This window comes from Brassica oleracea, chromosome C7 (assembly GCF_000695525.1).
Source record: "Brassica oleracea var. oleracea cultivar TO1000 chromosome C7, BOL, whole genome shotgun sequence".
NCBI classification, from domain to species: Eukaryota; Viridiplantae; Streptophyta; class Magnoliopsida; order Brassicales; family Brassicaceae; genus Brassica; species Brassica oleracea.
In genome coordinates this window covers 40495267-40508448 of record NC_027754.1, presented here as the reverse complement: position 1 = coordinate 40508448, position 13182 = coordinate 40495267, and the positions used below count along the sequence as shown (strand labels likewise).

The following is a 13182-nucleotide window of genomic DNA, read 5'->3' as shown; positions in this document are numbered from 1 at the left end:
AAAAAAAAAAAAAAAAAAAAAAAACAAGAACAGAGCTCTCACTTTGGAGATCAGCTGAGCTGTGGGGGAAGCTTGTCCCTCAGGTAGATGACGTAGTTGGCAAAAAAAAAAACAAAAAAAAAAAATAGATGACGTCGGTCACGTGCCGTCGCTTCATACAAACCAAAGTGGTCAACGTGTTCTGCCTTTTGGCTCTTCCCTAACGAACAGGACACGTGTCACATCTTCACACAAGACGTCGTCTTCTCTCTCTCCTTCCCGCCAACCTCTCTCTCACCTCTAATCCTCCTCCAATTAAAATTCGTGATTCTGATTTCTCTTTTTTTTTTGAAAAAGGGCATGTGATTCTGATTTCTCAAACACACAAACATGGATTCGGGTATTTGATTCTGATCCCTAAAGTTTTTTTTTTTCACGATTATTATCATTAAATTGGGAGAGATTTTTTCAAAAAGATGACGTTGGGTTCAAAGAGGAAGACACCACCTGGGGTTCTGCTTCTGAGGAGAATCAGAGGAAGAAACTGGAGCCCGAAGACGTTTCGCTACGTGATTCTACTGATCACTTTCATCGCGTACGCTTGTTACCACGCCTCTCGAAAACCCAGCAGCATAGTCAAAAGCGTTTTGCACCCAGAGCCAAGCACTAAGCCACCGCAAGCTCATATTATCAACGAGCGTCCTTGGCCTTTGGGAAACGTGTTCGTGAAGGAAGAAACAGACGCAAACCGTGAGTCTAAAGGATGGGAACCGTTTAACGGGAAAGGTGGTACGTCTAGGCTAGGAGAGATCGACGTGGCGTTTCTCGCTTGTTACTCGTTGGGAATGTATGTCGCTGGACATTTGGGTGATACTTTGGATCTGAGGTTGTTTCTGACTTGGGGAATGATTGGGAGTGGGTTCTTCGTGGGGCTGTTCGGGATGGGTTATTTCTGGAATGTTCATGCGTTTTGGTTCTTTCTGGTGATGCAAATGGCGGCTGGGTTGTTTCAGGCGACTGGCTGGCCCTCTGTTGTGGCTGTTGTCGGAAACTGGTTTGGGAAGAGGAAGAGAGGGCTTATAATGGGGATTTGGAATGCTCATACTTCTGTTGGGAACATTTGTGGTTCCTTGATAGCTGCTGGTGTTCTTCAGTATGGTTGGGGGTGGTCTTTTATAGCTCCTGGTTTCGTCATGTCTTTAGGAGGAGTTCTTGTTTACTTGTTCTTGGCTGCTTATCCTGAGGATGTTGGGTTTCCGGATATCAATTCTAATTCCGGTAAGTTCATTAAGAGGAACAGAGACATTGAAGAAGAAGAAGAAAGTGTAGTAGCAGATGTTGAAAGAGAAGGTGAGGGTTCAGGGTTTAGGTATGAGAATAAAAGAAGTGTTGGTCTTTTGCAAGCTTGTATGATTCCTGGTGTTATACCATTTGCGTTGTGTCTCTTCTTCTCGAAGCTGGTGGCTTACACCTTCTTGTACTGGTTACCGTTTTATCTAAGCCAGACTAGTAAGTTTTGATAGTCATATTCAGAGAGTTGAGTGTTTTGAGATAATGTTCTTACAAGCTTTTTTTATTTATTTATTTGTAGCTATTGGTGGAGAGTATATGTCAGTGAAAACAGCCGGAAACCTCTCCACTCTATTTGACGTTGGAGGCATTGTAGGTGGGATTCTTGCTGGCTACATTTCAGATAAATTCAAAGCAAGAGCTACGACTGCAGCAACTTTCATGTACGCCGCGATTCCGGCAATGCTCGTGTACCATTCCTATGGAGGCGTCTCTCAGACAGTCAACATCGTTCTCATGATGGTTGCCGGTTTGTTTGTGAATGGACCTTATGCACTCATCACAACCGCGGTCTCAGCGGATCTCGGAACGCACAAGTCTTTACAAGGGGATTCGAGGGCGCTTGCGACTGTGACTGCGATTATTGATGGGACTGGATCTGCTGGGGCGGCTTTGGGTCCTCTTTTGACAGGGTTTCTTTCGACTTTGGGTTGGGAAGCTGTGTTCTATATGTTGGTCGTTGGGGCTCTTTGTGCCGGGTTGCTTTTGACCCGTCTTGTTATTGCTGAAATTAGAGAGAAACTTGGATATGTTGATGAAGGTAATGGACCAATTCTTTGTTTTGCTAATTAGAGTGAATTTTCAGAAACGTTAATCTGAGTTTTATTTTTGTTTTGTTTTGCAGCTGCTGCATCTGAACCACTCTTAAACGATATAAGATGATGGAGAAGAGAATAGATGTGTGAGAACAGAAGCCATTGTTTGCTGTTTTGTTCTGTTATGTAATAAGGGTTTGAAGAGGAACTTACAAGTTCATTGTATTTTGTGTGTCTGTCTGATTATATTGTGATATTTTTTTTTTGTCTAATAACAAATGAAGGGTGTTAGAGTTTTGCTTCCCGTTGATCTTTCCGACAATTCCTGATATTCTTTCAGTCTTAGTTGGTTTTGAAGCTGTGTGTATTTTTTTCATTTCAACACTTAATAATCTCATTTAATATCCTTTTTTTTTGTCAAACAAACGATTATATTAAATCTAAAAAGGTTTTAAGTTATTACATCCGGAGCTATGCTCAACGGTAACAAGATAAAAACTAGAGGGAAACTCGACAGTTTGATGAACACCAACAAAACAGCAAGACAAAACATAACAAACTTAACGAGAAATACTTACTCGACAACCGGAGAACCGTGGGAAATCATCAGATGCACCCCTAAATAGATTACTACCACGAGCATGAAATAGTCGGAATCGACGTTGAATAAACCAACCAGCAAAGCTTAGAAGGAGGCGGAACGAGCAAGAGCAGCTCTAGCTCCGACGAAGCTCTCCGAAGAGACTAGGTGAATCTCAAGAGAAACGGAGAGTATACCAGTCCTGGATTTGTCGCTGATGAACAGACTGGGTGGACCTTGAAACCGAATAGCGCAAGTGACAAAATTAGAGTTACTGCAAACTCTACTGACCTGTGATGGCTGGACAAATAATATTCTTAAGTTAAGCATAACATCACGGTTTTGGGCTAGGTGAACCCTGTACACTGAGGCTAAAGTTGTCTCCAATCCCATATAAACGATTGACTTCTCAAAGACCTCAGACCAACAAATATAGATAACGTTAACTAGAATCCATGGTAAAGAGAGGACATTGTTCAAAACGCAGCTTTGGACACCAACATTACCGTGCTGGAACACTCGAGCTTTTGCTGAACCGAGTCTGGTTCGCTGTTTCATGGAATCCGTCAAGCTATAGATTAAGTATTGATCGTCTGATCTGGGTTCCGAGTCTTTGATGAACCGAGAGGGGGGCTCTGAAAACCCACTGGAGGCGCAGTCTGGAGGATCCGGCAGGTCCAACCGTGGAGGAAAGAACGGACCTTTGGCGGATTCAGTTTCTGGCTGAGGAAGGAGACAAAGCCATAGTGGTCCACATCTTGCAGATGATGGAGTTGGTGATAACCTTAAACTGTGTAGCTCAGCTCCGTTGAGAACATGCCAGGATGGAGCTGCCTCAATGTTAGATGAAAGCTTGTCGGCATAAAGACCAAGGAGGCAGTTAGCGAAGGTTGGTGAAATTCGGTTGGAGATGTACCGGCGACTGAGGAGAACTGAGCCGAGCATGTGTGCTCTGTATAGACGTCGTAGGCGCCATATGAATAGAATCAGTGAAGGTACACACAAATTTAACACATCCACTCGCCTCAGTAAGTTGAGCAGTGACGAGAAGGGTAACAGACACGGGGGTGACGGCGAGCTGAGCAGGGGCATGGACGACGACCAAGCTAGAAGCAACGGAGGTAACAACCAAGCGGCTGTGAGTGACTATAGAAAGCACTGTTGAGAGGAGCAACCAGATGGAGAGAGCCATAGATATATCTGGTTCCAAGGCTCGATGTTTCTGTCGTTGGATCCGTGGAGGGCCCTTGCCGCCGAAGATTAGAACCAGAAGAAGTGGATGAAAGCAGAGACCGAGGTAGAAGACGACACTGTAGACGAAGAAAGAAAGCAGATCCGGCGGAGAAGAGTCCCGACGCCGGCGAGAGAAGTCACCGACGCCGGAAATCATGGCTTGGAGGTCTGCTTCGGAGACTGTGCCTGGGAGGTTATGCGGCTAGGACGAACTCCTTTTCAAGTCATATTGTCACATGGAATAATCTCATTTAATATCCAAGATAGTGATAAAATGATATTTTATCACAACTGAATGAAAAAAGCATTGAACCAAAACAGTAATAAAAAACATAAGAATACTAGTACGTACCAATGTACCATAACCTAACATGTAAAAAAGAGAGAAGATTACTCTCATGAGAAGAAGAGTGAGCATTAGATCCTTCATGCACTCACCAATTGGTGTTGTAAGAATGCTCAAAAAGTAACATAAATGACTAACCATCTTAGAAGAAGAGACAAACCAAAAATGTTGGTTCAATGGCATCAAACTCCATGGTAGCTTTACTTCAGGCTGTAGCTTCCTCATTCAAGAATCATTGTAACTATGAAGAGCCATACCTAGCATTGCATGACTTAATATGCTGAGCGCGACTAACACTGTTAGTCCTGGGCATATTATTTGAAACCCGAAAACCAAACTAGAACCGAACCGAGACCAAAACCAAAATGAAAATTATAAAAATCCGAACGGTTCTTATATTTCTAAACCCGAAAACCCCAAATAGAACCGGAACCGAACCAAAACAAGATACACACAACTAGTTTTAGACTGTAACACTACACGCATCCGTAAGCTCGTTACAGTATAAAACTAGCTGTGTGTATCTTGTAAGGCATTCCAAATCTCCATTAATCTATAACTCATTTTTAATCAAAAAAAAAAAAAAAAGTAGTTTTCGACCGTATCAGAAAAAAAAGGGGAGAGTGAAGTAAAAGAGAGAAGAAAAAAAAGAAACTTTCTCCTCCACGCATCTTCTGGGTAGGAGATGACACGTCAGCAATTCGACAAAAAAAAGGACGTATTTAAAACACGACGTCGACACATAGCCATCGTTTACGTCTCTCAAATCGCGCTTCTCACCGACGAAAGATCGGCGGAATCTCCTCCTCTTCGTTGTTACCGGTAGCTCGATCCCATGAATCCTGAATAGTAAGAACATTCCTTATTCCTCATCATATCCTTCAAATCGATTTGAGCGTCTCTGTAGTTTTAGCTTCTATTTTGGATCATCGAAGAAGGACCAATTTTAGCTTTGTTATCATTCTGTTTGATTCGATATCGTGGATCGTATGGATCTATGAAATTTGGTTGAGAGATCTCTTGAATTCACAGATGATTTTCGATTGAAAAATAATAGCTGATGGAGAATTATCGAATTGATTCTCTGTTTTTGTCTTTCGTTTGCAGTGACTATCTGTTCAAGCTTTTGCTCATTGGTGATTCTGGTGTTGGCAAATCATGCTTGCTTCTAAGGGTTGCTGTAAGTATCTCTCTCTCTCTCTCTCTTTCTCTATATTCAGTTCAGTGCTCTTGTTGTTGCTCTTTTGAAGTGGTGTTGTTGTTGGTGCAGGATGATTCCTACCTGGATAGCTACATCAGCACCATTGGTGTTGACTTCGTAAGCCTCTTCTTCCATTTATCAATTTGGTTATGGGTAAAATCATTACACGTTTCTAATGTTTTTTTAATGATCTTTTGTAGAAAATTCGCACTGTCGAACAAGATGGGAAGACCATCAAACTCCAGATTGTAAGTTGTCCTGAGTCAGCCGCGTCAGATCACTCAGATTGAGATTTGTATGCTCATTCTGTTTGTTATTATCACCAATTATGCAGTGGGACACGGCAGGTCAAGAGCGTTTCAGAACGATCACCAGCAGTTACTACAGAGGAGCTCATGGAATCATTGTATGCTCTCACATTTCTAACTCCATGTTCTCTTACGTCCATCAATGAGACTTTCTTTTTGGTCAGGTGACTTATGATGTAACAGACCAAGAAAGCTTCAACAATGTCAAGCAATGGCTAAACGAAATCGACCGCTACGCCAGTGAGAGTGTGAACAAGCTACTGGTTGGGAACAAAAACGATCTCACGTCACAGAAAGTAGTATCCACTGAAACAGCCCAAGTAAAAATATGCTTCACAAGTTCGTCACAGAGTTAAGGTCTTGTCTTGAGGATTTACTGTAATGTGTCACAGGCTTTTGCAGATGAACTTGGGATCCCATTCTTGGAGACAAGTGCCAAGAATGCTACCAATGTCGAAGAAGCTTTCATGGCCATGACTGCTGCAATCAAGACGAGGTAATTCATTATTAACTGAGCTCATAGATTTGGTCACACTTGTAGAGTAGACTAAGTCCGGTTTGCTTGCAGAATGGCGAGCCAACCTTCAGGAGGATCCAAGCCAGCAACCGTCCAGATCCGAGGACAACCTGTAAACCAGCAATCAGGCTGCTGCTCTTCTTAATTCTCTTTTTGAAACCCTTAACTATATATATATATATTATAGTGTCTCATCCGTTTGAATGTATGACATCTGAAACATCTTTGCTCTTCTTCATCTTATGTGTTTTGGTTTTTCTATCAAAATGTTCAAAATCTTCTATATTCTTTGTAAGGTACTTGGAACACAATAAGCTAAGTTTTTCATCGCGAAGTTTTTCTTTTCTTAAAATAAAGTCTCAGTTAACTTTAAGGCTAAAAAGTTACATAAACATTGGTCGAAGAATGGATTCTTCTTTCTGCCTCATTTAACTTAATATTAAAAACTCCCAAAATTGGGTTCGTAGAACAAAACGAAGGGTATAACAATAGCAACATAATCAGAAGAACAAAATCCAAACCAGGTGAGAGAGATTACAAAAACAAAGACCAGAGGCTGAAAAGGACCAAGACAGAAGAGAGCCTTCACTTTCCCAGAGTAGGGAACTGTGCGGCGTCTTCAATTTTTGGTGCAGGAGCGACCCTTTTTGGTGCAGCAGCCCTCTGGTTTTCTCCTCCATCGGCTCCTCTTGGTCCACGACCTCTTCCTTCAGCTCCTTCTCTTGGTCCACGACCTCCACGTCCTTCCCTTCCACCACGGTAACCACCTCTGTACCTCTCTCCATTCGCAGGTTTCAGAAACTCATTTATGCTCAACGACTACCAAAATTCACATAAACATACATTAAGCATGAGAAAGATTTTGAACAAAAAATGCTTTAATCCTTGGGAGGAGTAAACTAGCGAACCTTCTTGGTCTTCTCCTCTTTCTCAACTGGGCGCTTGTCCTTCTCTGTTCCCTGATAACAACACCATTTCAAGTTTCAATAAGCACGCACACACTCTATTTTAATAGAAGATTAATGAAATACTAACTCACCAGTTTGATGAAGACCTCATCGTTGTTGCTCTTTTTGTTTGAGAGCTGTTGCATGGTCTCAAACACTTTTGTGTCAACCTTCCTCTCCTCAATCTTTGTTGCCTGTAGAGCTTTCCTCTTCTCCTCCAAAACCTTCTCATACTCTTCCAGAGTCATCTCCTACAAAACAGCAAATCACCATTAGATAAACACTTCACATGATTGAGAAATGAGCTAAAAAGATGATTACCTTGTCCTCGGGCTCTGCTTTCTCTTCAACAGGTGTCTCTTTGTTAGCATCAGTTGCTTCACCTTCCTTCTCAGCAGCCAAACTCTTCTCCACCACTGCTGCGGATTCTTCAGTTACTCTAGTGATTGCAACAATAACAGTTCATTTTCAAGACCACAGAAAACATATACATGATCTAAACCGTTTTAAAAAAAACTTACGGAGGAATTTCATCTTCATTGGTTCCCCAGTTGCCACGGCCAGCTCCATCGCGTTTAAACCCATTTCTACTCAACAACAAGTTTAACAAATCACAAACCAAAAATTATTACAAAAGAGTATCAATTTTAACAAGCTTTGGTTTGCTTACCCGTGACCTGTTCCACTCTGGCGGTCAAAGTTCCTACGTGGGCGTTCAAAGTCACCCGACTCTCCACTGTTGAAGCCTCCACGTCGACCACCACGGCCACGGTATCCACCCACAGACCCACCACGTCTCGCTCCATCTCCTTCCTCAGAGCGTCTGTAGCCTCCAACATATCCGTTTTCATTAGCAGGACCATCATTGTTCCTGGGCTCCCTGTTGAATCCACCGCTCCTACCATGTCCACCACCACCGCGACCTCCTCCTCCAGGTCCGTTCTTTCCCTCCCTCACTAATCAAATTAAACAAAAATGTAACATCTCGTGTAATCATTTCAATATAAATAAATATAATAAAGAAACTCATTCATATCCCGAATCTATAACGACGACCAAATAAAGTCAAACCTCAACTAAACAGAAAAAGTCAACTCTTTTTTTCATCTATTACACTTGATGTCTTCAGGACAAGAGTTCACAAGTTTGACTTTAATAAACTCAATCAAGCAGAACCAATTAATCCAATCTACAAAACTAGAATCAAAACTTGAGAAACAGAACCAATTAAACAAAGAGAAAGCCTCACCAGCTTGAGAAGGAGGAAGCGGCTTAGTCGGCAGCTTACCAAGCTGAACCGGAGCTGTTTTCTCAGACTTCAATGGCTTAGCCGCCACGAGCTTGTGGAGGTCCTCTGTGTCATCGTCCAAGAGATCGAAAGGGTTCACGGTCGCCATTAATCAATCGAGAAACCAACTAGTCGGGTTATTATTATTTTTTTTTGAGGAATTTGTTTCTTTTTTGGAGGATGAAGAAACCCTTAGTGACTATACGTATTCATGAAGGAAGAATAAAAATCAGAATCGAAGATATGATTCGGACAGCGTTGTTTCGACGCCTAACAAAGTGTGTGTGAAGAAGAGAGTAGCAAAACCCTAGCCCTATGATACTTTCCTCTAAATACCCTAATCTCTAAAAAAAACTCCGTAAGATTATCCTCTGCGCGCGTCTCTACCGTAAACGTAATCCACGCCGTTAATCTCCGTAAGATCAAAATTATAATCAGTTTGGGCCGGGCCGGGCCGGTTTTATATCAGCATATGGTTGAATCATTTATCTACTGTGAGCACGTGTACTGTAAATAAACAGCTTAAATGGGTCAGGCCCGTTAACAGCACCGCTTAGAGTATGAGCTTCCTTCACGGAACTTCTTTCATTGATTCGTTTCTTCATAGATTTGATTTCTTCTACAAACACCGATCAAAAGAGAGACGATCCTTAAGATGGCGACCATAGACGAGAGTTCTTCAGCTAAGAGATGGCTTCCACTTGAAGCTAACCCAGATGTTATGAATCAGGTATTGTCTCGTTTCACAAAGTATTCCTTCTCCGATCATCGGAAAGTGAAGGTTTCTAAAACTGGGAAGATTCTTCTAGGTCTATTCAGTGATTTTTCTTCGTATTGGTGTGTGTGTGTGCAGTTTCTGTGGGGGCTTGGACTTGCCCCAGATGCAGCTGAGTGTAATGATGTGTTTGGTTTAGATGACGAGCTCCTTGAGATGGTTCCAAAGCCTGTCCTTGCTGTTCTCTTCCTTTACCCTATCACCAAAAAGGTCTCTTCTTTGTTAATTGTTATTATCAAATTGAATCCCGTCTTTGATTCTCACTGCTTGTATTGATTGAAGAACCCATGTTTTGGTGTATAGAGTGAAGAAGAGAGAATTGAGCAAGACAAGGAGATCAAGGAGAAGGTGAGTTTGTGATTCATCAACACCTGCCTTGTAATTTTATAAACTTGAATTGTGTAGTTTCATACTGGTTATGTGTGGTTGATAGGTGCATAGTGATAAAGTTTACTTCATGAAACAAACTGTTGGTAATGCTTGTGGAACCATTGGTCTTCTTCATGCTATTGGCAACATTACCTCTGAAATCAAGCTTTGTAAGTTTGTTAACATCTCTCTCTGTGATTTTCCTTATATTAAGTGATATATAACCTTGACGATTATTACTTTCTCCTTTACTTTTTCAGCTGAGGGATCCTTCTTAGATAAGTTTTTCAAAACCACCAGCAATATGACTCCTATGGAGGTTTATCCATCTTATCATCTTCCTCTAGATTTGATATTTCTTAAATATAAGTGTTTGTTTCATGGTTAATGTTTATATTGGTAATTATGATAGCGTGGAAGGTTTCTAGAGAATGATAGTCAAATAGAAGATGCTCATTCTGCAGCTGTTACAGCTGGTGAAACGCCGGTAAACTCATAGCTCCTATTATGCTAATGTGGAAACATGTTTATTTCTTTGTTACATTGTTTTTTTCTTACTTTCTTTTCCCCATTTTCTATAGGCTTCTGATGAAGTGAACACGCATTTCATCTGTCTAGCTTGTGTAGATGGTAACGAATTTTCTCATTTAAAAAAACTGAATTCATCAAACTCAATTATAAATTGGCACTAAATCAAATATTGCAGGTGAGCTCTATGAGCTTGATGGAAGGAAAGCAGGACCAATTTCACATGGTGCTTCCTCTCCAGCTACCCTGTTGAAGGTACTTTAAACCCTTTTACTCTTTACCAATACATGGAGAGGGATTCCGGGAATATGCAATGGGTTTTGTGTCCTGCATATATGTTTGATGGGTAATGTTTGGACGGTATTAAATCTACAGGATTCGACGAAAGTGATAAAGAAGATTATCGAGAAGAATCCGGACACGCTCAACTTCAATGTTATGGCCATCTCTAAGAGAACCTGAGGATGTTCTTAAGAAGCGAAGCGAAGCTCATTTCATTTAGTCTTGCGTTTTTGAGTTTGTGACACAATGAACCAAACACACAGATTGTTTATCTAGGTGGATTCTGTTTTACTGCTTTCTGAATCTTCTTTTTCTTGTTTCTGAAACTTTTAAGAGTTTATGATCTCAAGGTTTTTTTTTTTTTTAGAACAACCTACGTTGTGAGAATAACCTACCTTGTGATCTCAAGGTTCTTAAGAGAATGAATTTCTAGCTTGTGACACATAAATCGAAATATTAAGAAGGCACCAAAAATAGAGTGATAAAGAAATCAAAGTAAATATATGTGTTTATTATGTTATTGGAGTATGTATTAAGCGATATACGTATAAATCGTTTAGTGTTTCAAAAAAAAAAAAAAAGTATAAATCGAATTTTAATGTCAGTCAACAATATAATTGGGGATCAATCAATTCTGGGTTTTCTGGTCTACTTGTTAAATAAATTTTACAGAAGGGAAAAAAGCGAAAAAGGAAAACGTGAGAAACGAAAAAAGTAACAGTTGTTGTCGATCAAACTCATCCTTCCTTCTCGCAAAATCCCTTTCTTCGGGGAGCCTCTATTCCGATCTTTTATTCGTGCGTTTCCCGATCTGCAATTCGAGCTATATGCGTTATTAGATACTCGGCTTCGATTCATTTCTAGCTAGGTTTAGGTTCAAATCCTTGGATCTGTTCTCATTAGCTGCATGCCTGCTAAAACAAGTTTTCCTTTGGATTGTTTTTCTTATTCTCATCGAACATTTGATTTATTGTTTCTTGTTATCGTGTGTGTTGCAGAGGTTTAGGAAGAAAAGGGATGATTCGACTCGTGGCTTTGAATTGAAGATTCTGCAGGTTTAGTTGTGTTAAAAAATGTGGAGCTCAAGTGAGGAGAAGAAGAGTGGAGAGGTGGCCGGTCTAACACCGGTTTACCTCAATGTCTATGATCTCACCCCTGTCAACGATTACCTCTATTGGTTTGGGATCGGCATTTTCCATTCCGGAGTAGAGGGTATGTTTCTCTATTCATTCCTCTTGCTTGAGCATGTTTTTTTTTTTTTACTCGACTTTAATTGTATAGCTCATGGTATGGAATATTGCTATGGAGCTCACGAGTATTCATCTAGTGGGGTCTACGAGGTAGACCCTAAGAACTGTCCTGGCTTCATCTTCAGACGCTCTCTTCTACTGGGAACTACAACCATGTCCCCTTCTGATTTCCGCTCTTACATGGAGAAGCTTTCGTCAAAGTACCACGGTGACACTTACCATTTGATCGCCAAGAACTGTAACCATTTCACCCAAGAGGTTTGCTTGCAGCTCACGGGTAAGCCTATTCCCGGATGGATCAATCGCCTCGCCCGCTTAGGTAATAAAAAAGAGAGACAAAAACCTCTCCGTTTGTTTTGTCAGCCAAACTAATCGTCTCATTTGTTGAGTTTCAGGTTCGTTCTGTAATTGTCTTCTACCGGAAAGCGTTCAGCTCACTGCTGTTAGTGCTCCTTCTGAACGCCTTGAGTTCTCTGGTAAGCTCCTCCTGATTAAAGAATAGATATTCTTTTGTGATTAAAGCAAATCTTCAAATGGCTTCCGAATGTAGATGAGGATGAATCGAACTCAGAGGCATCTTCTGGGTCAGATGATGATGAAGAAGAAGGATCAGAGAAGCATCTCATTAACGTAGCAGACAGAGAGGTTGTGTATCTACAAAACAAACCAGTGCGACTTACCAGAGAGTAGATAGATACCCTGAGATACTTCCTTGCAGTGTGTTTGTTAAACAATATAGCCATGGGAAGCCCAAAGGGGGTAAAGTGATATTCGTCTTCTTATTGCTGCGCTTGTTCTGCCTGAAAAATCCGTTTAGTATTCTTCTCATTCTAGGCATGTAAAAAACATATTCCTGATTTATAAAATTCAATCCACCCTTTTGCAGTAAAAAATCTGAAATATATTCCTTACTTTTTAATATACAATTCAAGTATATTTTTTCTTTTTTTATTGGTGGAGTTCAGTAGAGAAACAAACCAATATCAAAACAAGAAAAGAGGAGATAAATTTTTTTATGATGTAGATAATTACGGTGACAGGTGAAGGAATCTATCTATCTATATATATAAAGTTGGTTTTTTCCTTCTTATGACATGTGGAAGGTGAGTTTGTTGACATGTGTATTCATGTTTTTTTTGTATTTAAATTCTTCTTCTCTTAAATTATTGCAATTTTCTCCATCAATTTCTAATTGTGTATTATCTAATCTCTCTCACACTTATTGGTCTCTAAAATTCAAGAAATAAATAAAATAATATAAATATATTTTAAATATTTAATTTATTCACACCTAAAAATAGCAAGACTTTTCATCATTTTATTATTTTTACTAATTTTTATTATTTCATTTACAAATTATATTTATTTCACTATTAGTATCATAAGATAATCAAATTAAGAATAAGAAACTAAACAACCAACGCATAAACTAAGAAAGCGGGCCAAAGGGAGAATAATAATCGAAAGGCCAAAA

The 13182-nt window shown here is 40.3% G+C and overlaps 5 protein-coding genes across 9 annotated transcripts; 4 read left to right on the top strand and 1 right to left on the bottom strand.

Annotated features, from left to right (window-relative positions):
* The first annotated feature begins 393 nt into the window (after positions 1–393).
* On the top strand, positions 394–2363 carry LOC106305856 (putative glycerol-3-phosphate transporter 4). Its single transcript, XM_013742254.1, has 3 exons — positions 394–1488; positions 1571–2089; positions 2174–2363. Exons 1-3 carry the CDS (start codon positions 456–458, stop codon positions 2209–2211), a joined length of 1590 nt encoding a protein of 529 aa, XP_013597708.1. The 5' UTR covers positions 394–455; the 3' UTR covers positions 2212–2363.
* Positions 2364–4948: 2585 nt separating this feature from the next.
* On the top strand, positions 4949–6603 carry LOC106305860 (ras-related protein RABD2b-like). Of its 2 annotated transcripts, XM_013742263.1 has the most exons (8): positions 4949–5092; positions 5351–5423; positions 5514–5561; positions 5645–5692; positions 5779–5850; positions 5917–6072; positions 6145–6248; positions 6321–6603. In XM_013742263.1, exons 1-8 carry the CDS (start codon positions 5079–5081, stop codon positions 6412–6414), a joined length of 609 nt encoding a protein of 202 aa, XP_013597717.1. In that variant the 5' UTR covers positions 4949–5078; the 3' UTR covers positions 6415–6603. The 2 variants fall into 2 exon arrangements, with proteins under 2 accessions (XP_013597717.1, XP_013597716.1); XM_013742262.1 differs by having other exon boundaries at positions 4981–5092; positions 5351–5561.
* Positions 6604–6663: 60 nt separating this feature from the next.
* LOC106305857 (plasminogen activator inhibitor 1 RNA-binding protein-like) lies at positions 6664–8818 on the bottom strand. Its single transcript, XM_013742255.1, has 7 exons — positions 8466–8818; positions 7887–8172; positions 7738–7803; positions 7538–7655; positions 7309–7467; positions 7178–7228; positions 6664–7088 (listed from the first exon to the last, which is right to left on the bottom strand). The coding sequence occupies exons 1-7, from the start codon at positions 8611–8613 to the stop codon at positions 6855–6857; spliced, it is 1062 nt and encodes a 353-aa protein (XP_013597709.1). The 5' UTR covers positions 8614–8818; the 3' UTR covers positions 6664–6854.
* Positions 8819–9042: 224 nt separating this feature from the next.
* On the top strand, positions 9043–10893 carry LOC106305859 (ubiquitin carboxyl-terminal hydrolase isozyme L3-like). The gene is made up of 9 exons (XM_013742261.1): positions 9043–9234; positions 9358–9489; positions 9583–9627; positions 9713–9818; positions 9909–9967; positions 10061–10135; positions 10230–10278; positions 10355–10431; positions 10552–10893. The coding sequence occupies exons 1-9, from the start codon at positions 9160–9162 to the stop codon at positions 10636–10638; spliced, it is 705 nt and encodes a 234-aa protein (XP_013597715.1). The 5' UTR covers positions 9043–9159; the 3' UTR covers positions 10639–10893.
* A 140-nt stretch (positions 10894–11033) lies between these two features.
* On the top strand, positions 11034–12595 carry LOC106305858 (deSI-like protein At4g17486). Of its 4 annotated transcripts, none has more exons than XM_013742259.1 (5): positions 11034–11255; positions 11457–11670; positions 11740–12027; positions 12104–12184; positions 12259–12595. In XM_013742259.1, the coding sequence occupies exons 2-5, from the start codon at positions 11532–11534 to the stop codon at positions 12396–12398; spliced, it is 648 nt and encodes a 215-aa protein (XP_013597713.1). In that variant the 5' UTR covers positions 11034–11255; positions 11457–11531; the 3' UTR covers positions 12399–12595. The 4 variants fall into 4 exon arrangements, with proteins under 4 accessions (XP_013597713.1, XP_013597710.1, XP_013597714.1 ...); XM_013742260.1 differs by having other exon boundaries at positions 11092–11332; XM_013742257.1 differs by having other exon boundaries at positions 11093–11326.
* Positions 12596–13182: the final 587 nt, after the last annotated feature.

Coding starts and splice junctions, on each gene's coding strand:
- LOC106305856 (XM_013742254.1), top strand. CDS start 456: ATGACGTTGGGTTCAAAGAGGAAGACACCACCTGGGGTTCTGCTTCTG. Junction 1,489..1,570: donor GTTTTATCTAAGCCAGACTA/GTAAGTTTTGAT, acceptor ATTTATTTGTAG/CTATTGGTGGAGAGTATATG. Junction 2,090..2,173: donor ACTTGGATATGTTGATGAAG/GTAATGGACCAA, acceptor TTTGTTTTGCAG/CTGCTGCATCTGAACCACTC.
- LOC106305860 (XM_013742262.1), top strand. Junction 6,073..6,144: donor TATCCACTGAAACAGCCCAA/GTAAAAATATGC, acceptor AATGTGTCACAG/GCTTTTGCAGATGAACTTGG. Junction 6,249..6,320: donor ACTGCTGCAATCAAGACGAG/GTAATTCATTAT, acceptor GTTTGCTTGCAG/AATGGCGAGCCAACCTTCAG.
- LOC106305857 (XM_013742255.1), bottom strand. CDS start 8,613: ATGGCGACCGTGAACCCTTTCGATCTCTTGGACGATGACACAGAGGAC. Junction 7,468..7,537: donor AAGCAGAGCCCGAGGACAAG/GTAATCATCTTT, acceptor GCTGTTTTGTAG/GAGATGACTCTGGAAGAGTA. Junction 7,089..7,177: donor AAGAGGAGAAGACCAAGAAG/GTTCGCTAGTTT, acceptor GAATTTTGGTAG/TCGTTGAGCATAAATGAGTT.
- LOC106305859 (XM_013742261.1), top strand. CDS start 9,160: ATGGCGACCATAGACGAGAGTTCTTCAGCTAAGAGATGGCTTCCACTT. Junction 9,490..9,582: donor TTTACCCTATCACCAAAAAG/GTCTCTTCTTTG, acceptor TTTGGTGTATAG/AGTGAAGAAGAGAGAATTGA. Junction 10,432..10,551: donor CTCCAGCTACCCTGTTGAAG/GTACTTTAAACC, acceptor TTAAATCTACAG/GATTCGACGAAAGTGATAAA.
- LOC106305858 (XM_013742256.1), top strand. CDS start 11,532: ATGTGGAGCTCAAGTGAGGAGAAGAAGAGTGGAGAGGTGGCCGGTCTA. Junction 12,028..12,103: donor CAATCGCCTCGCCCGCTTAG/GTAATAAAAAAG, acceptor GTTGAGTTTCAG/GTTCGTTCTGTAATTGTCTT. Junction 12,185..12,258: donor TGAACGCCTTGAGTTCTCTG/GTAAGCTCCTCC, acceptor TTCCGAATGTAG/ATGAGGATGAATCGAACTCA.